Source organism: Passer domesticus, chromosome Z (genome assembly GCF_036417665.1).
Source record: "Passer domesticus isolate bPasDom1 chromosome Z, bPasDom1.hap1, whole genome shotgun sequence".
NCBI lineage: Eukaryota > Metazoa > Chordata > Aves > Passeriformes > Passeridae > Passer > Passer domesticus.
Window position 1 is genome coordinate 43,077,439 of NC_087512.1, and position 25,199 is coordinate 43,102,637.

The 25,199-nt window shown below is 37.9% G+C and overlaps 1 protein-coding gene and 1 long non-coding RNA gene across 15 annotated transcripts in view; one reads left to right on the top strand and one right to left on the bottom strand.

Annotated features, from left to right (window-relative positions):
- Positions 1-25,199, bottom strand: part of AUH (AU RNA binding methylglutaconyl-CoA hydratase) — a 169,825-nt gene that overhangs the window by 132,204 nt on the left and 12,422 nt on the right. Inside the window, exon 4 of one of the 14 annotated variants that reach the window (XM_064404384.1) lies at positions 18,670-22,004. The exons of 12 other annotated variants lie outside the window; for them this stretch is intronic. In XM_064404384.1, coding sequence (XP_064260454.1) covers positions 21,997-22,004 — 8 coding nt within the window. In that variant the 3' untranslated portion in view covers positions 18,670-21,996. Of the gene's footprint in view, positions 1-18,669; positions 22,005-22,483; positions 22,810-25,199 lie in introns of those variants that run through there. One more of the 14 variants, XM_064404383.1, reaches the window with a different exon arrangement.
- On the top strand, positions 4,477-11,891 carry LOC135290465 (uncharacterized). The gene is made up of 2 exons (XR_010353239.1): positions 4,477-5,553; positions 6,924-11,891. It is a non-coding gene; the product is annotated as an uncharacterized LOC135290465 (long non-coding RNA).

Genomic DNA, 25,199 nt, shown 5'->3' on the forward strand with positions numbered 1-25,199 from the left:
GTCTAAAGGTCTTTTATCTGAGAAAAGGAAAGGAAGTGACAAATGCGCAGGTATTTTAGGCAGAATAAAGCATTAAATTCTTAGCTCAGCTGTGTTATTGTGAGCTTGCCCTTTGATCTTAACAAAGACAAACCAACCAGTTCTGTCAATACACCAAGGGGTCACCAGGGAGTATCAGAAGATACTTTCTTGCATACTATATCCTATTATTCTGTATCTTGTCAGCAAGAGCTAAGAACACTGCAAACAGCAAAACAAACAAAGGCACCACCAATCCACTCAAACAAGGAATTTATGAAGGAAACTTACAATGGTTTCAACTAGAAGTACGAAACACACACTACCTCATCGATTAAAATGCTATGAATTCCTGTGAACCTACATCTTACTCCCACTCAATGCATTTAAGCAGACTGTGAATTAATATTTGTCCTTCTCCTGAAGGGGAATATGCACATACTGAAATAAGTAAAATACTGAGGGCAAAGGGTCAGCTTTGACAGACATTATAGATTAACTCTAAACCCCTGAAAAATAAACCCATTTAGGTACATGGAAATATCTTTATTTAAAAGCAGATGTGTGCAACTTCCAGAGAAGCCATTCTAAGAAATCCAAGAAATCTTATCAGAACACCCATAAACTTCTAAGAGGTTAAAAAGACCTCAAGAGGAAGCTGTACATACATATGTGAGAACAACCTTATAGTCAACTTACATGTAAAACCAGAAAGAATTATCCACATTTCTTTTTCTCTAAATTTCAAAGAACTTCAGAAATAAAGGTTTTAAGCTCTGAAATCTATTTAGGACAACTTAGCTCCCAATTTTAAAACTACAGTACCTCATGAAATGTCACAGTTGAGACAGACACACGTGACAACAGCCGACTCGAGGTTCACGTGACAACAGCCAACTTTTATTGAGCTCCCTTGATATAGTTTTCATAAACCCACAGTTGCCCAATTGTCTGAATTTAATTGCCATTTGGCTTACTGGCCAATAGCTGTAAGTCTGCATCCCCAACAGCCTAAACTGGCTCCCTAATGGCCTGGACCGGTCAAGTTATATAATTAGGGTTATCTATAACTGTGAAGCCTCCAGGCCAGCTGTAGGCCACCGCAGTTCCCCCTTTTTGTTTCTAAATACAAAGGCAGCATCTGTCTTCCTCTACAGGGCCCTTGCAGACAGTATGAGGAACGTGGCACAATGTACAGAATAATGATGATGACACAAATAATAAACCTAGGCTGAATTAAGATTTTTACCCAACACGACAAGTCTTTCCTTACCAGTCCTTGGTTTATCCCCCATACCTTAAAGAGGGTTTACAAACATGTCCAGGAGTCATCAAGCACAGCTTCATAGTATGGTATGCCACAGGCTATTTACATGTATGGCCTAATATGATAAACGTAAGAAAGGTACAAACAAGCCAACTCAAACAACTGTCAGAGATAACACTCAAAAAACTGTAAGAGATAACATTCAAAAAACTGTCAGGGGTAATGCACTGCTGTCTTGTTTCCTCTGTAAAATACATGTCCTTCTTGTCAGTCCTGCATTTAAATGTCTGATGCTTGAAGTTAAAGGCAAATTGTCATACCGAGGGTATATATATCCTTCTACTTAGTCTGGTCCTTAAATAGTTTGACTCTTCAGGTTCAAGTGAAGCAGTGGGCAAACTTTCCCACAGTTGCTGACAACATCCTGCATCTGACAACGTTGGTTTGTTAGGCCACAACTGAGAATTTTAAGAACATCCAAGGCTTTCATGGGAGTATATACCATCCTTTTCTTTGTTTTTTAAACATGTGTTTTGACCCGCCATGGGCATGCTTGACAATGTCTTCCTTTTAGCTACTACTGCAATTACGTTTTCTTGTATTCTTTCCAGCAGCTCATACAAGAAAGCACTGGATGTTCTCATGCTACTCCATTTTTTTATATAAACAATCATAACTGCTGTTTAGTAAAGCCTGGTTTCTTTTAAACACGCATTGTGATATTGTTCAGCTGTCTCTAGTACTCATTTGTGGTACACAAATCGAGTTGGGACTGAATTAAGTTCAGGTAAAAGACCCTATCCGTATTGGTCAGGCACATTAATTTACTGCTTAACTCTTTGATGCCATATTTTCCGCAATAAAATTTGTAGCTCTCACAAAAAGAAGGAAGTTATATGTTAAAAGCATAAGGGCAGATAATAAAATTAATTTAAAGTCACTGACAGTTTTGTTACTTTCTCAATTAATAGATGCTCTTCAATTGCACATCTAATACATGTAGACCATTAGTGCATGTTCAAATCTAACCAGAATTATTATCATTTAATGGTTTTCATTAAGGCAACTAAAATTCAGTTCAGCTTTAGTGTTATACATAAGGAGATTCTCCTCACAGGTAACAGTGTCAAGGCAGCTGTTTCATGCATGTTCAGCTGCACAATGTGGTCCAGGTGACTTAGTGATAGCAGCTTACAATAAATAGTCTGGGCTACCGAGATTAATACATGTGACTTTCAAGTAAAATTTTGTTAGTCAGCCTCTGATAGGCTGACTGATAAAAAATTCACTGGATTATGTCATCTTTCAATAATCCTTTAAGAAGGATTATCCAAGATAAATGCTGGCTAGAGTAAAATAGTATTTTTAATAGAATCATTTAAAAGGTTTCAGTGCTTATGCAGGCCTTGACCTGGTGAGCACTAGTCAATCATAATACATATTTGTATACAGTACCACTTAAATATTTTCAGGTTATCAGTATCTACTTCTGTTCTCAGCCTTACTAAGTATAATATCAATAAAATTCAACCTATTAAATTCAGAAGGGTATTTAGGACAATAGGGACTTATCCCATTATGAACAGTAAAACAACACATTCAACAAAATAATAAGCACCACTGAACAAAAATACCTTCAACTGCCTAAATGCTTACCATCACCCAGAGTCTGCCATAGCTGGGGAGCCCCTTTTCCTAGCAAGGACTTAGAAAGCCCCTCCTGGAAAGGTCTCCAAGCCTACCTCGAAAAAGGGGGTCCAATTTTTATAAGACCAAATTTACAATTCTAAATGACTTAATTTCATTTTTAGGACAGAAACTCCTGGGTTTGATGGTATGCTTCCCCTGCCAGCCAGGGCCATGGCTTGGCCAGAGCCAAGACCTTGCTGGGAGGTTTTCCCTAACATATCTTAAAAACAAACCTCTATTAATATCTACTGAAAAAGTTTCTTAACATAAATAACTTTTGAATAATCAAAGGAATGCACACAAGTAACATTAAATAATATGTTATGGCTGCATCCCTGTATTGCCAGGCATTGAGTTTAGAGCTTAGTAAAAATACACACTTAAGAGACAACGTGAGAGACTTTAATTTCAATTTTGTCAGATGTCACTAAATTTTGCAAATGCGTCATCAGTATACTTAACAACATCCCCCTCTGGAATCTGTAACTGACATGATCTTACACCAATTCCAAAAAGGCACCCTTAAAAACTTTGAGCTTATTTCTAAGTGGGTAAGTATTAAAACTAGTTAGCAGAATTAAACACCAGAATCTTCAGAAGTCATTCCCATGCATGGTTAAATGTTGCAAGACAATTTCACATTTCATAAAGCAGATTTTCATTAGAATTGTGTAGGCAATAATCAAATTTAGGTAGTTTTTGTTAATTCAATGTTTACACCAATATCAAAGCAGACTCAGCAAACATCAATAGTATTTAAAAACGCACAGATATGGTACTTAAATTCCATAATGGCAGGCATTTCAAATTTAGCTGAGCAAGCTGTTGGTTGTTGTTGTGTGTTTCTAATGCTGGAATCTTCCTGGCTATGAATTTTTATGGTAATCACCTGCCTTGCCACATCCGATTATCAATTCTTTGGAAGATCTCACCAAAGGAGCCTTCCTTGATGGAGTCCCAACTCAGTAAATAATTCCAGGTCCACCCTGCGTGTTGGGCACCTGCACCACCACAGGCAAGCGGGCCACAGTGGCCAGGAAGGCACGGGCTGCTGCTCCCCATAGCTTGCCCATGCCCCACTCGCCAGTCCCAGCGTGCAGCTGGCTGCTTGGGGCCCTCCCAGGATGGTGGTTCTGGGCGCAGCCAGGTTCGTTCAGAGCTCTGTGTTGGGCTCCAGCTGTAGAGAGTGCTTGCTAGGCGATGTGACCCATTGTCTGCTCAGGGGTGGCTCTTGGTGGCACATGGTTCCACTCTGCTGGTCCCTGGGGCTGCAGTCCCTTGGGCACTGACAGCAGAGCTGGCTGCCTCAGTGCTCTCTAGGCTTCCCGAGCTCCAACTGTGAACACAACAGAATGCAGCATTCCACGGTTCTGGGTGCCAGCAACCTCCCACCAGCACTACAGGGTTTGGGCACATGCAGCTCCATGTCAGCACTTCCAGCGCTTGGTGCTGCTTGATTTCCAGGCTCCACCTGCGTGCCAAAGCTGTAGGTGAGCGTGCCAAGCAGTGGCGGGGGGGGCCAATCAGCTGCAGGCAGGGGCGTGCCGAGCGGATTGACAGTGACGTGGAGTGTAAAACAAGGCTCGTAAGGCTCCAGGCCACAACACAGGTGAGCCTGGGCACTGTGCCTGCACCCTTGATGCCAACAGCAGCAGTCGTGCAGTCACAGCATGGGTGAACCCGCGCATGATGCAGACGTTGCCGATAGCGGCAGCGACAGGAGAGCGTCAGTGGCACAGCAAGGCAGAACCACAGGGACATGGAGCTTGGATAACAGTCGCTTCTCCCTCAGCTTCCCGCCCTTCCTCTTCACCTGCACAGCCGAGACGGAATTCACTTCTGCCACCGTTCCCTCCCACTCTCCGTCCCTGCTGGATGTTCCAGCTGGCAGTGCCCGCATCACCTCAGCTATGGCTCTCATCTGTTTTAAGGTGTCCGGCACCAGCCAACAGGTCACTAAAAAGACTTTATCAGTTGCGTCCACTCCATGGATCACGACAGCAAGGCTTGTAGAGCCTGTTTGTATATGTATTTTATCCACTATTTGCACAAAACGAGGGACCATACCTGCACAAAGCATTTTCTTCGGTAGAAACTTGTGTCCCTGTGTCCAGTGGCTTTTTCTATTTACACGGTCTAGACCTTTGCTGCTGCTGGCAGGTCGCCTTGGCTGCCCTCCTCCACTGGGGTTCCATCTCTGCCTCTATCCCCCAAGGCCCGGCTATTACTGTTCACGTCGGGGTCACCACTTGGTGCAGTACAGATGGATACATGATATGACACCAGAGGTTCACGTGACAACTTTTATTGAGTGCAGTTCCCTTTACAGTTTTCAAAAGCCCACACAGTTATCTCTAATTGGCTGAATTTAACTGCCACTTGGCCTAGTGGCCAATAGCTGTCTGAGTCCCCAACAGCCTAAACTGGCTCCTAATGGCCTGGACTGGTCGAGTTATATAATTAGGGTTATCTATAACTGTAAGGCTCCCAGGCCAGATGTTAGCCACCACAATGAAACAAATATATTTATCTAAAGATAGTGCCAAGTCTAACATAAGTTGAACTTTGTTAACACAGTAGTAAGTCATGAGTATTATTCTGCTGATACATACTTCCGATTTATATCCTTAAAATCTTTTCAAAAACACACAAATGCATAATTTAAAACTGATCATAATAATCTTGCCATATACATTAATGACTTTGCTTTCAACTAACATTTTCTGCGTGTAAAGCTACATGCTTGACAAATCATAGACAAAACAATATCAGTCACTACTGAAATCTCTTGCCCACGCAAAAGTAAAATATTTTTTGCTTGGCAGATAATATATGCATGCATACCAGTAATACTATTGCACCTCCAGCTCAGCTAATCCCAGGATACTCAGACCATTAATCTGTAACCATTAGAGCTATTACTGACTGTAACTCTGAACACAAATGAGTTCGGGCTGCTCAATCAAGGACAAGCACAATGCATCATCACTACTGACACTGTGGAACCCATTCCATAAAGTAACAAAAAAAAAAAAAATCACCTACTTGATAGATTAATAGACAAGCCTAGCCTGAAGATTTTATTTTATCTTCTCATATAAAATCTCTAGAAATGACCCAGCCCAAACTTCTATCAAATGCACAGCCCTAGATTAGGTTGCCCGGGGGTCCTTCCAAGTCTTTAATACTCTTGGCAAGGGAGATTCCACCATTTCTCTGGGAAAGTTATTCATATGATTAATTCTCAGTTAATCTTCTCACACTGTTTTTGTTTTTTTAATTGGCATGGTATTCACCTAGAGCAACCTATGCCCACTGCCTTTTCTGTCATTGTATAAACCCTTGTAAATACAGTATTTTTCTCTGAATCTACCTGGCACAGGAAGACCAGTTCTCTCTCCCCTCACAGCAACCTCCACGCCTCTAATCACGTTATGCTGCCCCATGAAGTGCTGAGCAGAATAAGCACGTGACCTGATCCGCTGATGATTCTCTTCCTGATGCAGTCCCATGACACTGTTTGCTTTCTTTACGCCGTACTATATTAAGCTCATATTAAGTTTGCTGTCCCCTAGAACCCACAAGTGCTTTGCAGCAGAGCTATATCTCAGCCAATGTGTTCCCAGCCTGTTCCGCTACTTTAGTCTATTCCATTCTAGATGCATTTCCTATTTATTTTTGTTAAAATTCATGCAATTCTTGTTGGTCCAATATTTAGCCTCTCAAGCTTTCTCAGAACAAATGGTTTCTCCTTCCCAGACATCTCCCTCTCCTTCCACTCTGAAGTCACCTGCAAACTCAGGGATGGTTCAGTCCTATCATTAAAATATTTACAAATATACTGAATAGCACTATGAGACCCAGCATCAATTTTCAAGGAACTCCACTCCAAGGACCACTAACAGTTTGACTCTGAGGCACTAACATCACACTGCCCTTTGATCTCTAGGGATGAGACAGCTTTCACAGTCCGTATATCTAAATTGTATCTTACCAACTTGTCTACAGGAATACTACAGGTAAACATGTCAAGTGCCTTTTTAAAGTCAAGGTACAGAGCATTTGTAACTCTTCTTTCATCCACAGAATAAGTAGTTTCATCACAGAAAGCATCATGTTAGCAAAGTACAATTCACCCTTGGTAAATCCGAGCTGGGTTTTCCCAGCCATTTTCTTTCTTGTCTATCACATTTTTGGAAAAAACTTCCATAAACACTTGTCCCACAACCTCCCCCAAAAATACAGGGAGACTGAAAACCCTGCATTTTCCCAAATTTTTATTTCTGTAGATGGGTATAATATTTCCAGTCACTTAGGCCTTCAATGACCTTTCAAATAAGATAGATGGTCAACCAATTCAGATTGATCCCACCAAATCCTGTTCATGTGTATGTGTCCAACTGCTACAGCTGGATCTTAACTCAGACCTACACTGTTTTGCTGTTAACTTTATTGTTGCTTCTTGGCATAGAAACTTGGGACCTGAACTTTCCCATGCAGACCAAGGCAAAAAGAAAATGGAATTACTTCTACCTTTACTGTGCTGTCCACAATCAAGCAGCGGCAGATCTACATTTTCCTCGACCTTATGTTTGGTACTAACATACCTACAGGAGTTTTTTTCGTTACTCTTGTCACCTCCCAGTTCAAACTCCAGCTGAACTTCTTCCATCCTAAACATATTTCTGCATAACTGAGCGCTTGGGAAGTCTGTCCCATTTTCCAAGGGAAAAACAACTTCTCCAAAAACATAAAAAGTATGTTCAAGAGATTAAAAGATAGGACTTTTTTTTACAATGAAAATAAATATTCAAATCAAAATGTTTAAAAGGTAAAGAATACACAAAATAAACTTAGAACATACTGACTATTCTATACTGTACTCCTAAATATTTTCAAGATTCAAACTGACTCTACCAATACTCCTAAATCAGTTACAAACTCAGAACACTAAGAAATGAAACATCGTGTCAGATGTAAGAAATGAAACATCATGTCACAAGAGATCTGAAAGTTATGGACAAAAAGTGAAAAAACATACCAAAAGATCTACTAAATAAAGAACTACTAGCAACTTGCTTGTGAGGATCAGCTTCTTTTAGGAGTACTACTGAAAAGGAAGATCTTATAAAGCAGTACAACTTCACATTTTCTGAGCTCTGAGATTTTATATTTAGATTTGAAATCAAATGTGCATGTAACAGGTAAAATTTATATAGAAATATCATTTCCTCAAAAAACAATCTGTAAAAGAATAATGTATTGTTGTTAAGACCCGGCTTTGCATAACTTTTTGCTTGTTTGTTTTTGTTTTGTTTTCTAATTCCTTAAGGATTGGTAAAAAATAAGATTCACATAAAGTTTGCCCATGCTGCAGAGTACCTTGAAACTTTGCAATGAGGAAAGAATCTCACAACATTTATTCCAAGTTTCTTCATACTCTCACATGTTCTCATATTTAATTTTTCCTTAATATTTATTTCTTAATTTGAAGTTAAACAGACATGAACACCACTTCTGTGTAGCAAACATGAATTGGATCTCTACATTTTAGTGCATTTCTGTTGTGGTTTAACACAAGCTAACACCTAAGTATACCACACAGCCACTCACTCACTCCACCTCCCTTGCCAGTGGAATGGGAATGAGAATCTGGAAAAGAGTTGAGATAAGGACAATTAAATAACGAGATTCAAATAAGAATAATCATCTTCATAATGACAACAACAATAGCAATTGATATAACTACAAAGAGAGAGAAAAATTAAGGCCAAGGAGAAAAACCACATGATGTACAGTGGCTCACCACTCGCCCCGCCTGTCTCCCAACAGCAATCAGCAGCTCTCAGCCAGCTGCCCCCAGCTATAAACTGGGCATGATATTCCATCGTAGGAAATATCCCTTTGGCCAGTTTGGGTCAGCTGTCCTGGCTGTGATCCCTCTCAGCTTCTTGTGCACCTGCAAAGCGTTTGGCTTAGGGTAAGCACTACTTAGCAACAACCAAAACATCAGTCTGTTGTCATCATTATTCTCATGCTGAATCCAAACAACAGCACTGCAACAGCTACTAGGAAGAAAAATAACTCTGTCCCATCCAAAACAGAAACCATGTAATGATTTCAACAAAGGTTGGAAACAAAAAACACAATGGTAAAGAAATCAGTAAGATACCACTAAAATATTAAGCCAGTGCTTCAAATCTCATATAAAATGGAATGGAGACCTTCAAAAGTTACATAAAAGTATGTAGAACTCAATTTTCCATATGTACAAAATTCTTAGAAAGTCAGCAACTTGCATAATCCAAAATTATTTGAAACTAATATAAATAAGGGCCCATATGTTCATGAGCATTAGGAAGATATTTGAATATGCAACACATAAGGAACCAAAAAAGCAAAACCAGAGCACTAACACAAGATTCAGCTTTAACAGTGAATTAATATACTAAGATCAGGCTCTGAAGTGCCAAAGAGCTACAAACAAACAGTCACTGGCTGACAACACAGACCTTGGCCCTATGCCCATCTAATTGGGTTATCTCTCAGCCTTTGGTACTGTTACACAAACATACTAAGGAGATTATAACATATTTTTCATAACTGCCTGTTAAATATCACTTTATCTAAGAAATTAGTTCACTATATATGATTAAAGCACCTTTCATAACTTAAGAGAAAGCACCTTTCATAACTTAAGAGTAACCATCTACTTTAAGTTGTAGCCATTTGCTTTACTTAAGAGCAACCATCAATCCTGTGGCACACTGTACAGACACAAATCTTTGCAACCATCACTTGAACTGAGTACAAAGGAAAATGCATCTACATATAATAATAATAAAAAGCAAGCTGTATTCTAAATTTCAAAACAAAATGGGAAAGATGCTCACGGCAGTATTTTAGTGGATGGAAAAACAGTTTGATGTGAAGGCTGCCACATATATTTCCTACATAAGAAAGTAATTTAAATTAATAAAACAAATTTTTTCATGTATATTCCTGAAGTAACCTACATGCAGATATAAGATTTTTAAGCCAAAATGGATATTGATATCCTTTCATGTAAGATTGGCTATCATAATTTATTAACATGACTTGATATCGGCAGTTTTTGCACATATGCCCTCTGTATCACAGAAACATTCCTGAGAACCATTCAACTGTGAAAAACAAACAAAATGTCTGCAATTCCTATATATTTAAGCCTGTGGCAAGGTGCCAGTCCTAAACACTCCCTGTGGTAAAATGGCAGCATTATAGCTCCATTTATGTAAGTTATCTTACATATCTTGCAATAATTTACACACAGATCAGCATATTTAAAGCACTATCTGCTATATCAGTTCTCCTAAACAGGATATTTCAAAGGTACAACTTCAGGGATAGAGGGGGAGGGGTTGCCTAATTTTTTTCCTTTAAGCTTTTGAATTTTGAGACTTTCTGAAAGGCCCAGGTGCTATTTCACACAGGTTTCCACCTAAAATCCAGGAGTCCTGGAATATAAACAACTAACTTCATATTTAAAGGTATAACAATCTTCTTCCAATGCCTATGAAAATACAGACCAGCATAGATTAAAGTCAGATGGCTCTTTTTTCCATACTGTGTGTCCAGCTCTAAATTTAGACACATACAGCAATATTCCTCCTGCTAACCTCTTCAGCTAAAAAAAAAAAAAAAAGATAGTTTACACCTCACACATGTTTCCTCTACTCATCTTCACTCACAGAAAAAAAGAATCATTAAAAAGATACAAACCTCATCTCTTTAAATGTAAAGTCAATTTTTTCCCAAACACCAACCAGCTTTCTTTGTGAAACTTTCATCATCCAGTCACTCCCCAGACCCTATTCTCATACAGGTCTGTTACAACAGGACTTCCTAAAGTTTTCCCCACAACACATGAAACAGACCAGTTGTGCTCATTTTGGCTGGGGTAGAGTTAATTTTTTTTCTTTTCAGCTGGAATGGGGCTGTGTTTTGGATTTGTGCTGAGCACAGTGCTGATAATATAGAGATGTTCTTGTTATTGCTGAGTAGGCAAGGCCTTTTCTGCTTTTTGTACTGCTATGCTGGTGAGGAGACTGAGGGGCATTGGAAATTGGGATGGGACACAGACAGGACAGGTGACTACAACTGACCAAGGGGACATTCCAGACCATATGACATCATGCTCAGAATATATAGTGTGGTGGAAGAAGGAGGAAAGGAAGAACATTTGGAGTGATGCTATTTTTCTTTCCAAGTCACTGTCACACTTGATGTGGCCCTGCTCTCCCGCCGAAGGCTGAACGCCTGCCTGTCCATGGGAAGTGGTGAATGAATGCCTTGTTTTAGTTTTCTTGTGTTTCTCTTGATTTCCCACTTAAACTGCCTTTATTTCAGTCCATAGGTTTTCTACCTTTTACTCTTCCAATTCACTCTTTAATTCCACTGGTGAGGACATGAGCAAGCAGTTGTGCGTGCTTAGCTCCCTGCTGGGGTTAAACCACAACACCCGTAATGGCGGAAAAGTACGACGACAGGACAGTTACATGTTTCCAAATAGTAAATTAAGACATTATTTTTGATTCTGTACTATGTCTTGGTTCCACTGATTTCTGTCAGGCTTACAAATCAGGACTACCAGATGACCAGCACAAAGGCTGCATAATTTTTGACTCTCAGATGGATATAGATTCAATGGAGAAGATCCACAAAGAGAAAATGCTGTTAGCAGTAGTGAACATCAGCTGGTAAGTTGCTAGGACACCCAACTACGGACCTTTAAATGAACCAAATCATGACAAACATGTGTGCTCCAAGCTTAGAGTAATACAAAATATCCCAGCTAGAGGACAAGATCGTGAGTTTACAACTCACATCATGGTAATGATAAATACCAGCACTTAATAAAAAACAATGCATGTGGCAATCATTATTCAACACAGAGCTTTTTCTTAAAAAAAAAAAAAAAAAAAAAAAAAAAAAAAAAAAATAAAGCTTTTTCCTATAACACTTGTATTTCTACATTATTTCCACAACAAGCAGAAGTACTTACAGAAGTACTGAGTACTTCTTTAGTCATTGTGGTAGTCTGAAAACTCAACTTCACCAAAAAACTTTTCAGTTTCAAATTAAGCCTTCACTAGGTGAACTTCTACATTAAACATAACTGAATTCTTATACAGAATAGCAAAGTTCAAGCTAGACAACCACAACAGCTGTATTTTTACCCTACTCTTTCCCTCCAAACTAATGGTGCAATTATTACTTGTGATTTCTATTAACACTACATCTTCCAAAACAAAATCCTCTGAAGAGATCAGCACCAAAGTTTTTTTTTAATCAAAAAAATTTAACTAATTTACTTAATAGAATAATCATATATGGCTATTCTAACAACATTACCACTGAAAAAGATAGCATTAATGTAGTACCACATCTCATTTGTATAAATTGTAACAGCTTTGCAGTAAAGTCTGCTAACATATAATCCCTATAACAACAACTGACACATAGTTTTCTATCTTCTGATTCACAAGAAAACATGCCCAAAACTTGCTAATGGTGAGACTCTTCATCTTTCTTTTCAAACCTTAAATGAATATGCAGACCAAATATTCTTAGTAAATACTACTAAGACTTTCAACTCAAAAAACTCTATGAACATATCCAAAATTCTCAGCAACCTGTTTGTTCCACTTTGATTTCTAGTAAATTCAGTAATCAACAAAAAGACATTTCATCATGCTACCGCAGATGACTGACTCAAATATTTTGCATATACTGTCCATTTGAGCATGGCAGATATGGGGTTTTAACATTAAAAGGAATTGATACTGATGGGTTTATCTTTTTCTGATTAGCAATACTTACAAAAATAGCTTACTGACAGCACACCCATTTTTATGAGCTGTAAACAGAAAAGGAGGAAGTGTGGTGTGTGGAAGAGAAAGAATTTCTTCTAAAGAAGTCCTGAAGTCAGTATTCTAGCATAAATGCTATTTAGGAAAGAAGGATTTTTTCCTGATAAAAACCATGGTTTGAACTGCTAGATCACTTGAATGCAGACAAAGACATGAGTGAAATTATTTTTCTTCCTTTTCACTACTTTTCATTCCTTCCCTTGATTTCGCAGGCATCACCCTGTTTCTCTTCCCCCCCCCCCCCGCCCAGTGATCTGTGTTAGTCATGATGGTATATTAGCTGTAAACTTCCCACAGGTCATGATTCAATGACACTGAATTCTGTGCTGCTATGCAGCAAGTGATACTTTCAGTGGAAAACTTAAAGAAGCTGGTAAATAATACATACAGTATATGAAAATAGAGACACCTTCTAAAGAATATCTGCAACAATAATCACATTCTGTTGTCCCCAAACTGTTATCCCCAAATTACAAAATAACCGTTCTCTGCATACATCAAACTGTAAACAAACTTCAAGAAAGACTTGAAGTAATGGCCTTAGAAAGACTGCATGAGGTGAAAACTGAGTTTGGCTAGAAACCTTCTCAAGCTGCACTAGGTAAGAAGAACACAGATTTTTGTGGGAAAACCCAAATGGGAGAAGAAGCACCTGGGTTAAAGACATAGGGCTCAGCTTTGGCCACTCTAGGTCTATTCAGAAAACTTAAATCTTGGACTTTAAAAAAAGACCCAAAAAACATTAAAATGGCTGGCATTCCTGCTGAAACATCTCTGGCTCAAATTAATACTGGACCAGCACTTAAGGACAAAGTCTTCCCATTCTACACAGTAAAATGTGTTCTTCTGCATGGAACTAAGGACAAGTAAGTACTTGAGCCATGAACAGGAACATCTCTTAACTATCCTTTGTTCACACAAAACTCAGACATGAAAACAGCAGCTGGAATTCTATTTGTCAGTACACCAAGTTAAGCAGTTCACAATCAGTACTTCCCCTTACTCCCAATGTCCCCAAAGGCTTCAAACTGACTCAGAAAAATAAATCAAAGACCTTGCAAATAGCAAAATTTCCCATCCACTGAATATATTTTCAGCACCAATATTGCAAACTGAATTCCATTTTCTAAGGACTTGTTTTTTAAAATACTTCAGAGACATTTGAGCTCTTCTATTCATGAAAGAACATCCAAGAGACTTGTCAGCAAATTACTTTAGAGAAAGAAAGGAAAAGAAAAGGAGATCCAGCATAGGAGTACTACCTGCTGTCTGAAGGGATTAGAGAAATTATACAGATGGGTGATATTTGCACCCAGAGCTCAATCACTTAAAAACCATGTCCATCCATATGCATTCAGTAAGTTCCAGCTGAACGGGAACAAAGAAATCTTAAAATATCAAAAAAATATTATTTTAGATCTAATTTTCTTATATCCCAGAAAACCCCGATGCTTCACTATTAATATGAACTACATACATTAGATTGGAGGACACTGAGGGAAGTTCAAGACAACTAATTATCTACCTGCTGACAGAAAACAGAGATTAGAAATTTTCAGTTCCTGGAAGCTGCAAAATAAAGCTCAAAATTCTAACTAGAAAATTAGATAAAACTCTAACTAGGAAATTAGATAAAAGAATGTAAAAGCAGACATACAGGATGCTAAACTAGTAGCTGAAACCCAGTGGATAAACATAATGAGGAACAGAAGTGGTTTTTGTGGCAAAGTTATATAACAAGAAACAACTGCGCATGACCTAAGTGTGGTTCAAGGCAAAGTCATTACAACATTGGGGGCACCCAGTGAATATGACAACCAGAGACTCCTATGGACAAGTCTCTAGGATCATAAAAGGATTTCCAGTAGGAGGCAGATACATGCAAATTAGTTCTAGGAAAAGCGATGTTTATGTATTACCTAGGAAGTATGCTGTAATGAATATGTATGATCACGATGGAATAAATACCCAGTTGTAAAGTTTCACGACACACATTCAATTAGAGGAAAAATCCTCCAAATGTGTCCAGACCTGCAATAAAGAATGCCTGCTTTCTAATACCTCAAATTGTGTTAGAAGTTCATTCTTAGCCAACTTCAGTATCAATGCAGCTTTTTATCATTAAACATATTTGGGAGAACTGCATTTTGTTACAACAGGCAGGATCTGACTAGAAGTCACAGCATTTCTTTTACTTGTCTTATAAATTTGGTACACAACAACAAAAGAGTCACCCAGTCTGTATAAAGAGAAGCACCCATGTATTCCTATTAATTAATTATACACATGGAATCAGTGCTTAACTAGGAAAAAAAGCAAAAATTTTACAAGGTGAAAATCAAAATAGAAATTTCAGAATGTCTTCATTTTCATACTACCTATACTGCTTTTAAAAATAAATTTTTAATGTTTTCATCAATTTTTAAATGTTCAAAACAAATGTCCACAGATCACACATTAAAAGAAAAAAATCTACATAAAAAATTCAAACCATTTTCACTATGGACAGGTCTCTACATTTTCCTGCATCACTCCATGAACATGTTATAATGGTGATGTTACACGTGCATATATATATAAGCAATTCCATACTCCATTTATGTACATCCAGTTGCTTTTTAATCCTTCAGCTTTCAATAGCATTCAATTCCTTCCTTCAGCACTCAATTTAGATGCTACCAAAAAAAAACTTTTTCTGCAGTAAATATACAACACAGGTATTCTTAAAGTAAACAAGTGTCAGCTGCAGGCCAAGACAAGAGAGTAAAAAATTTCAATTTTTGGAAGTTTTTCTTCATATTTGTGGCAATTAACACACCTATGTTAATGCAATGTGTCCAATTCTATGCCATTTAGAAAAGCAGATGTGAAACTGACTGTTTCAAACTGTCTTATGATTAAAATGTTATAGATTCAGATCTATGTAAGTACCTCTGCTACATGCCACTTTTATTCACTCTTTTCAAAAGCAAATGTGAAAGAGTTCTTTACCATGTAATAACTATTTTTGCCATGTGTTGCGCACATGTATTCTATTTCCAGCACACTACCACCAAGCACATGAGATCAGATTATTTTTGCCAGCAGGTTTTCTCTGCCAAGGATATAAATGGCTAAGTAGGCTCAGTTCCCTCACCAATAAAGAAATCAGGTGCCACAGGCACTTAGTATTCCAGAAAAAAGGCATTGCTTAACTCATACAATGCACTGTGACAATCTGCCTCAGGAAACTGTGAAGAAAACTAGCACCCTTTCTTCAGAAATCAACATGACAAATACGCACTGATGTGAAATGAGCATTTCAAATGGAAGTGACTACTCAATTTGATGTAATATTTATGGAAGAGGTCTGGAACTTAGCCATTGCAGTGGAAAGTCAAATATTCCTAAGTACATAACAGAAACAAAGAGGAATTAAGTTCCTCATGTAAGAACAAATGCATTTACCAGGGCCTCACCAAATTTATCTTATAAATTTAGTATGATCAGGGCTAATCAATAATCTGTAACTTCTGGTTAAAATTATCTTCACATGGTTTTAGTCTGTTTAAAACCACAAAGTTTTAAACCATTGTATATGGATCATAGATGAGTGAGTTTAAGATCTGAAAAAAACTGATCCATGAGCATGCTATTGCTCTGTTTTTAACTAAGATTTGAACAGTGAAAATTGCATTAACTAAAGTAGCTAGCCTCCACCATAATCATGTCAAAATGGCTCTTGTATCATGAAATCAGAGTATTGTTTAGGCTGAAAGAGATCTTTAAGATCATCAAGTCCAATCATTTACCTTGTCCATGTCCCTAAGTACCGTATCTACACATCTTTTAAATAACTCCAGGGATCTTGCTGGACTCAGCAATCATTCTACACCCCTACAAACCCATTACAATCATCGTCAAACTATGAACAACATGCTATTACAAAAAGATAGAATTCTACCTAATAGAGTCCTCTGTGTTTTCCAGGCAATTATATAAAACTCTATTTCAAAATATACAAAGTTGTCTTGGAAATCTAAAAACGTATTTATTACAGAAAGTGCAAGGAATTTGAAAAGATAAAGTTCCTGATTGTCTTAATGCCAGTTATTATACTAAGCCAGCTCTCAAGAGATCTGATAAAAAGAAAAATAAAGTGAAAAATTAAATGTTTTCTGTCTTAAATATAGACAACTTTTTCTCTATTCCAGGATTTGAAATGAAAGACTTAAAGCAAAACCACATGGTTGATAAAGGTCTACAAAGAAAGACAGTCAAACAATATTTTGTGATTCAGGAATATATCTCAAATTCATAATCCTATACCTAGTATTCTAAGGTGCTACAATTTCAGACTCCAAGGAAAAAAATGCAGTGTGTGAAGCAGTGAGAATAACAATACACATAAATCATCTCTCAGGATTTCTCTAACTGCTAAGCATGAAGGGCTAGAAGTACAGACAGAATCTTTTTCCAAAACCCAGGTTTCTACCAGAAGAGTGCTAATGGTACTTTTGGATTAAAAATAGCTAAGGAGCACCTCCCTAAATACTAAGTTCTTAATTAAGAATTCACCACTGTATTCTGGAAATAGAATTGGGAAAAAGAATAACCCTCTAGGGCTGTAACACCTGTTAGAACAGTGACTTCAAGCATACCTCTAGCAAAACTGAGAACAGCAGCATTATAGCAATGTTGGTGTACATAACCATACAGGACATTTTTGGAACTAATCCAACTAATGACTTCAGATTTCATTTTTCATGACATTCACAGCCATAGTTTTGCACTGCTTGACTCTGGGTAGCAGGTAAGCCCCCACTCAGTTGTCTTCCCACTACACAGCAGGATAGAGAAATGAAAAGAACATCAAAAGCAGTGGGGAGGAAGAGGGGGACCCACCCTGCAGGTTGAGATAAAGGCAGTTTAACAAGTACAAGGGGAAAAAAGAAGAAAACAAATTATGCAAAAACAGTCATTCCCCACCAGCAGACCAATGTCTTTCCAGTCCTAAGCAAGGTCTGCTTTGGAAAAACAACTATCCAATTTTACTACTGTGTATGATCTCATAAGTTATGGAATATCCCCCTGCTCAATTCACATCATCTGTGCCAGCTGTGCCCCGCCCCGGCGTCCTATTTACCCTTAGCTGACTGACTGGCACAGTGAGAAGCATAGGGGACCTTGATGTTGTGCAAGAACTATTCAGTGACAACTATAAAACACTGGTGTCTTTCCAACACTGTTCTGGTCACCAATCTACAACACAGGACCATATGGGCTGCTACACAGGAAGTGAACTCTAAACCACACATGCCCAGTACAAGTTTTAAAGATAAGACCACTAGTACCTTTTCAATTTTAATTTAGTCTGTTCTGGTATATCCATTCCAGAAAATATTTCATTGCTTGAAAACTCATTATAGCATTATAAGTAAGGTCTGCTCTGTTCTAGGTAGTCAGGTGAGGTACACCAATGATACATTTCATTCCTTCATAATCATCAAGATGTCACTTTTATTTAAATTCTGGGATATGCTGAAGTTGCATATCCCAGATACTCACCATTGCTGTCTGTGTCAAGTTTGGACAACAAGTCACTACAAATGTCTACTCTGGAGACTTCTTTATTATTTCTGTAACAATCCAAAAGATCTAAAGCATTGCATCAATTTCAAGCATCTCAAGAAACTTCAGTTCTCCAGCTGTTCAGGATCATACTTGATTTACTTATTAGTAAGCTATATAGTTATCCTTATTTTCATTCATTAACTGACTTTCAGTCATTTGGTTATAAAAATCTTAGCTCTAAAGTTAGACTCCAGTCCTCAATTTACCATTATAAAAAGCAAGCTACACCTCCAAAATTTTTTTACTTAACATAATATAAATAAGGTGTAGGAAGGCACCCAAAAAATGGCCAACTGCCTCCTTAAGACATTTGTCTCCCTAGGTTTTCTAGGGCTACTCAGAGGATATGGTGAGCATGATTCTGACTGCCATACACAGAGTAAACAAATAAATTCCTCTTATCACCAGATATATTTATTTGTAACTGCTTCCCCAGACATAACAATTTACTTTGTACCGAATATTTCAATTTAACAATTTTAGGCATTCAATTTGATCATTTTTTTCCATGGTTTTATAATTTTTCATAGTTTTTTGTTTAGGTAAGTCACTGCCTTTCTTGTTACTGTCCTCTAGAAAAAGAACGAACCAAATACCACTACCTCAGAAATACATCTTTTACCTAGAACTTAATACTTTTAGTATTTTAGATGGCTTTCACTGGAAAAAATATTTCCATAAAATACTGCATTAATTGTGTACATTTGTTGTAATGGACTAAAAGCCCAAGGCAATTTGTTAAACTACTAAAACAGAAAATTTTTTTTAAATATATTTTTTAATGAGCAGGTAAAACACCCTCATTGTTCTCCAACAGCCAAACATACACTTTAATCCTGCTTGTATACTTCCCAGAACACATAAACCAGCTGAATGATACCAAATATAGTATAGCCTTCTGTTGCTCAAAATGAGTTCTAAAGACAGACACAAAATAACGTAACATAAAATAATCCCACATTTCCAGTGACTGAAGTAGGTGCTGGATTTCTATATAACTGTATTACAGAGTCCAGCCTTTGGTAAATATTATACCAGTAAAGCACCAGCTTGATCAATCAAATAAGTTAACTATCTACAAAATATTGATTCGGTTGGGCAAAGCTCACCACATAACCAGAGAACCAACTCAGATAGATCTGGATCTTTTTTGTCAATTTTAAGTAATAGCATAGATCTCAAGTTCAAGATGACTACAATCCTATTGAGGAAGGAAAAAGAAGAATGCTTGTATCACTGGAATAAATAAATTTTTACATTTCCATTTTTTGTCAGATGTCAGAAGCCACAAAAGAGAAGGAACAGTCACATGTTGTTTCACCAGCTTGAAAAAGCAAATCTCAAAATTGCATCCATCAAGGAAAAATACTGCTGAAAAGATGACTCTCTAGCTGGAGCTCATAATTTATCTTTCACTAATGGCCTGATCTTAAATTTGTTTTTTTTAATTTGTGTGCACAAATAACAGTAAGCTATGGTCTACAGCTCATTCAAGACCAAAAAAGGAAGAATAATGGCATAGAAATATCCACAACTAGCATTACAGCTGAATATATCCAATTACCAAAAGCTTTTTTTTTTTTTTAAAGCTTTATGCTATGGTAATATTAGCTATTAATTAAGTTGTCTTTACTTTCACTAGACCCTTAGAAATCTTTGACACAGGAGACAAGTACACACTGGTTGAAAGTACTTTCAATTCAAACTGTCTGTATTCAGTGAAACAATGGAATCCCTCTCAGACAGAAATACAATATTTTTATAAATTGCTCTTGATACTAGAGGAGTAACTAAACTGAAGCTGTCATTTGAGAACTTCTAAACTGGAGAAGGACACACAATATTTCATACACAAGTTTGCAGAGCACACAAGGTAGGAAGAGTGAGTCATCTAAACAGAAGCCATACACAAGCCTTAAGAAAAAAATCCTGCCCCTCAAGTAAAGGATAGAAAAAAGAACCAAGTAGTTACAGATTTAGTCTTTTCTGTTGAGGTTATTCCACTTCTGTACCATACTTATTACACAGCTCTGATCACTACTCACTCAACTGGAGAAAAATCTTCCTAACTACTTTTATTTTAGACCATTTTTTACAGAAGTTCCTCTGAGACTTTATATAACCAATCCACCCTCAATTCATAGCTCTTCAAGAAAAAAGGTCTTCCCTCAATCTTACTTTGAAAAATCCGTAATAACTGGATGTGTGGGTTAACTTAGGCTCTCTGCCAGTTCCCCTCCTCAGCAACATAGGGAAGAAAATACAATTAAAAGCTTGTGGATCAAGCTAAAGACAGGAAGATCACTCACTTGCTACCATCATGCACAAAACAGACTGAACAAAGGAAAGATAAATTTAATTTAATGCCAATAAAAGACAGACAATGAGAAACAAAAAACAAAATGAAGCCATCTTCCCCTCACCATTCTTTCTTCCTCTTTTCCTGACTTAACTTTGTTACTAAACTTCCCCACTCCTTCCTACCGCTGTGCAGAACAAAAGGGAGGGAGAACGGAGCTTGCAATTCAACCATAACACTTCATCCCTGCCACTCTTTCCTCCTCACTCTTTTTCCCTGCTCCAGCATAGAATCTCTCCCACACAATAAATACAGTCTTTCCCAGGACTTCCCACAGGAGACACAGTTCTTCAGGAACTGCTTCAGCATGGTCCTTTCCACAGGGCATAGTCCTTTAGAAATAGGCTTCTCCAGCATGGGTCCCCCATGGGCCACAACTGCTAGAGCATCTGGCATATACAGGCTGCTCTCCCACAGGTCACAACTCTGCCAGGACCCTGCTCCTGACTAGGCTCTTCATGGGCTGCAGTTTCCATGAGGGTGTGTCCACCTGCTTCAGCAAGGGATTCTTTATGGCCTGCAGTGTAGATATCTACTCCAGATTGGTCCTCCATGGGCTCCAGAATGACAACCTGCTTTGACATGGTCTTGTCTTTGGGCTGCAAGGGAATCTCTCCTTTGGCACTTGAAGCACCTCCACCCCTTCCTTGCTTCTGATCTGGGAGACTGCAGAGCTGTTCCTCTTCCATTTTTTTCTCACTCCTCTCTCATGGCTGCTGCGCATGGTTCTTTACAATTTCTAATATATATGTCATCACAGAGGTGCCACCAGCACCTCTTAAAGACTCCACATTGGACAATTATGGGTCTGTTTTGGAATTGGCTGCAGCTTGCTCTGTCAAGTACCAGGACAGCTCCTGGTCTTATCATCTCAGAGAGGCCCATGTGAACAAAATACATTAGTTTAAAAGCTCTGTTCCCAACTGGAGAATAACTTTCAGAAAGCTGAACAAATGAAAACCAAATTCTATCATTTTCTCAAGTAAGGCATTGCACCAACCAATGAGAATACAGACAAGTGATTCTTAGCTTAAAATTGCCTAGTTGATTAGATGCTGATTTGAAGACTGCACTGTTGAGTATAGTCCCACCCAATTTCCTATTATATTCCTTGTGCCTGCTTCCTCATCAGGAATGGATCAGTCTTCTGCAAATCAAAAAAAACAAATATTGTTAGATTTTCATATACTTACTGAAAAACCTTCTGGAAAATTCCTTTTTGAGCTCTGAAAAATCCCCTGTCATTCTAGTTACTTCTGAAATTTAGTGTGTGTTGTCAGGTAATAGAGAAGCATTTGGAGTTAGATGACTAAGGTACTTCCAAAAGAAAGATACTTAAACCAGATTTTCTTACTGGGATTTTTTTCTGTATACAGAATTGAGGATCAAACCACAATCCAAACTCTCTATTGGCTCAGTTGTTCAACATGTGCTCTAGAAAATAATGACAGGAATTAATCATTCCACAAAGATAACATCAAAATTAAGAAGCAAAAATCATCTACATCGGTCAAAGCAAGCAGCAGAACCCAAATGTAATAGATGACTGTGCACACTCACAAAACAGAGCTGCCACATGGCTGACCAACCTAACGTATTTCATGTCACTGATGCTGCTCTAGGAGAAATGCAGCTGTTGTTGAGTCTAATAGTCTACAAGCAGCCAACAGCACTTGGAGTCTGAACACTGGTGAAAGCTTGGAATGAGAAAGAAGAAAGAACCTAGCTACAGTCTGCATCATAAGGCATTTATTTGGGGGAATGAAAGGTACATGCAGCAACAGAAATATTCAGAAGATACTAAAACACTTTCATGCGTGATCTGAATGCTTAAGAGGAAGAGTGGAGTAATACACAAAATCTCTTCTCAGTTTCTGGTGCAGGAGCTGAAATCTGGAGAACCAAATATGGTCTGGGAAAGTATACATTCCTCCTTGCTTGCATAACAGCGACTGAAAGAAAAAAGGAGATTACACCCACAGTAATACCTCCCTACTACTCCTGCTAGTTCTATAAAAATAAGAGTAGGTCAAGTATTTGAGACCTATTATGAAACTCCTCTACTCCTCCATATCAAAACCTCATAAACAAAGAAGTCTTCAAGGATCTGCTCTACCAGGCTTGTCTGCTTCATAAACTGCTGCCAGAAAAACTGCACCAGCTGGAAGTAGCAGCCGGGAATTAAACTCCATATAGCCATTTCAACTCTGATGGAAACAAAATTTTGATGCAGACAAATTATGCCAACAGGAAAAGCATTTGGGTTGGCTTTACTCATACCACAGATTCAAATGGTGAATTTTTTTCTGGCACAGAGATTTCCTGCTTTTCCAAGAAGGGACTTTATTGGCCAAGCTGCAGTAACTTTTAGGTCAAAGTGGTTTAAAGAGCTCAAATACCAGAATTTTTCAAACTGTCTTGAAAGCCTGTTACAACAACAGCAAAAAGTTAACCGTCTATATTCTGATATGTCTCAAGGATTTTTGAAATAAGGTCTCCAAAGAACATTTTCCAAATATGTCAAGTAAAAATTGTTCCAAAGCTTGCTCTCTTTGCATGCACGCATATACAAAGCAAATAACCCGTCAACCTCACAACATCTATTTCATACAGTCTAGTTCACTTTGAAAAAACAATCCTGAAGAGAGACAGTTCTAAACACTTACACTCTAAACGCACTCACCACAAAAGTCTCAAGAAGTTACAAGTTAAACAAAAAGCTCTCCTAACTCTCCCCGGCAAATCAAAATCCAGAACCAGCATGTTCCTCTAATCCTTTTCTCCTTTAGGAGATATTAGGATTTTTTTTCTGCATATCAACAGAGAACAGATGGATGCAGGGAAACTGACAACAACTCATATGTGGATTTTTAAGAGAAATAATCTCTGACTGGACTTGGACAGTAAGAGCTAAGCAACTGTCCTGGTTGTTGAGGCATCAGAGGTACTACTCTGAATGGTAAAACTACTCTGAATGGTAAAGGGGTTTTATTTATTAGCATGAGCTGTAAATTGAACCAATGGGCCAATGAGACAAATACATGAAGAATCTGTTTTTTTAATGCTTTCTTGACTGGACATGAACAGAGGGATGGAGGAACATGACACAACCAAGAAAAACAACAATACAAGGAACAGCAAACAGGTAGATGTAAAAGAATATAATCAGTACCTGTTTCTTTAATCACTATAACCATCAACACATAAAACTCTTTAAAATGTAACATTATTACTTGATCCCATAGTTTTCAGTTGCAAAATATAGCATAATCCCTATTTCACATCATCAAACATACCCTTAAGAGTGTGTGAGATAGGAAAAAACAGAAAACAAGAGACCTAGAACCATGCTGCAGTCTTCAGCTTCAGCCAAAACATATCCAAAGGTAAAATTCTACAATAACTAGAAGTTTTATAAATATTATCTCAGCTTCTATTCAAAGCCTTAGAAAATTGAACAACAAAAGCTTTAAGGTGCAATATTAGCTTGTTCAATTCTCCAGACAAAAGCCATTCTCCAATACTCTGAAAACTGAAAAAACTGCTCTTAAACAAAGTATTTTACTTGTACTTTTTTTTTGACCTCATGTAGTTAAAATCAGAAGAAGCTCTAAAACTGTCTCCAGAATGACTCTGACTGAGCAGTGAGGTTGGACCAGATGACCTCACTGAAGCGTCTTCCAATCCATTCTGCAAACATGCCAACACAAAATTAGATTTTACAACAACTTGTGGATACTGCCTCCTCTCTTCCTCACAGTACTGTACCATCCAACATTATTATGCAGACTTACTTCTAGAAATATTCTGAAGATGAAAAAAGCCAAAAATCTGCTCACAAAAAGCACCTCAGCAATATCATTAATATACACATGTTAAAATTATATTAATAAAGAAAAATCAAGATGGATTTTATTAATAAAGAAAAATAAAATCACATGTGAATGTAATTTGGCCCCTCGTGTGAACACAGCACATCCCACGATTACTTGATCACAGACGTTTTACCCATGAGACACCTGCCTTATTCCATGCATAAGCCTATGCCTTCCTCAAGAATGGAACACTGTCAGGAAATAAAGACTCCTTTACAGACTCACCTACTTTGGCTGCAGAATGGTGCAAGTACACAGCCTCAGCTTACATAGGACAGGACTGGTCATACATATTCACTCCAGAAAGACCAATACTTAACTTATTTGATTTCAGATGTAGAAAGAAAGGAGACAAAGAAGTGACTCAGTGACAGAACATTTCTAATGGAAGCACAAGAAGCCCTTACAGACATATTTACTCAAAGACATAGCCTATGCATAATCATAGATACCCTTAACCCCAGACA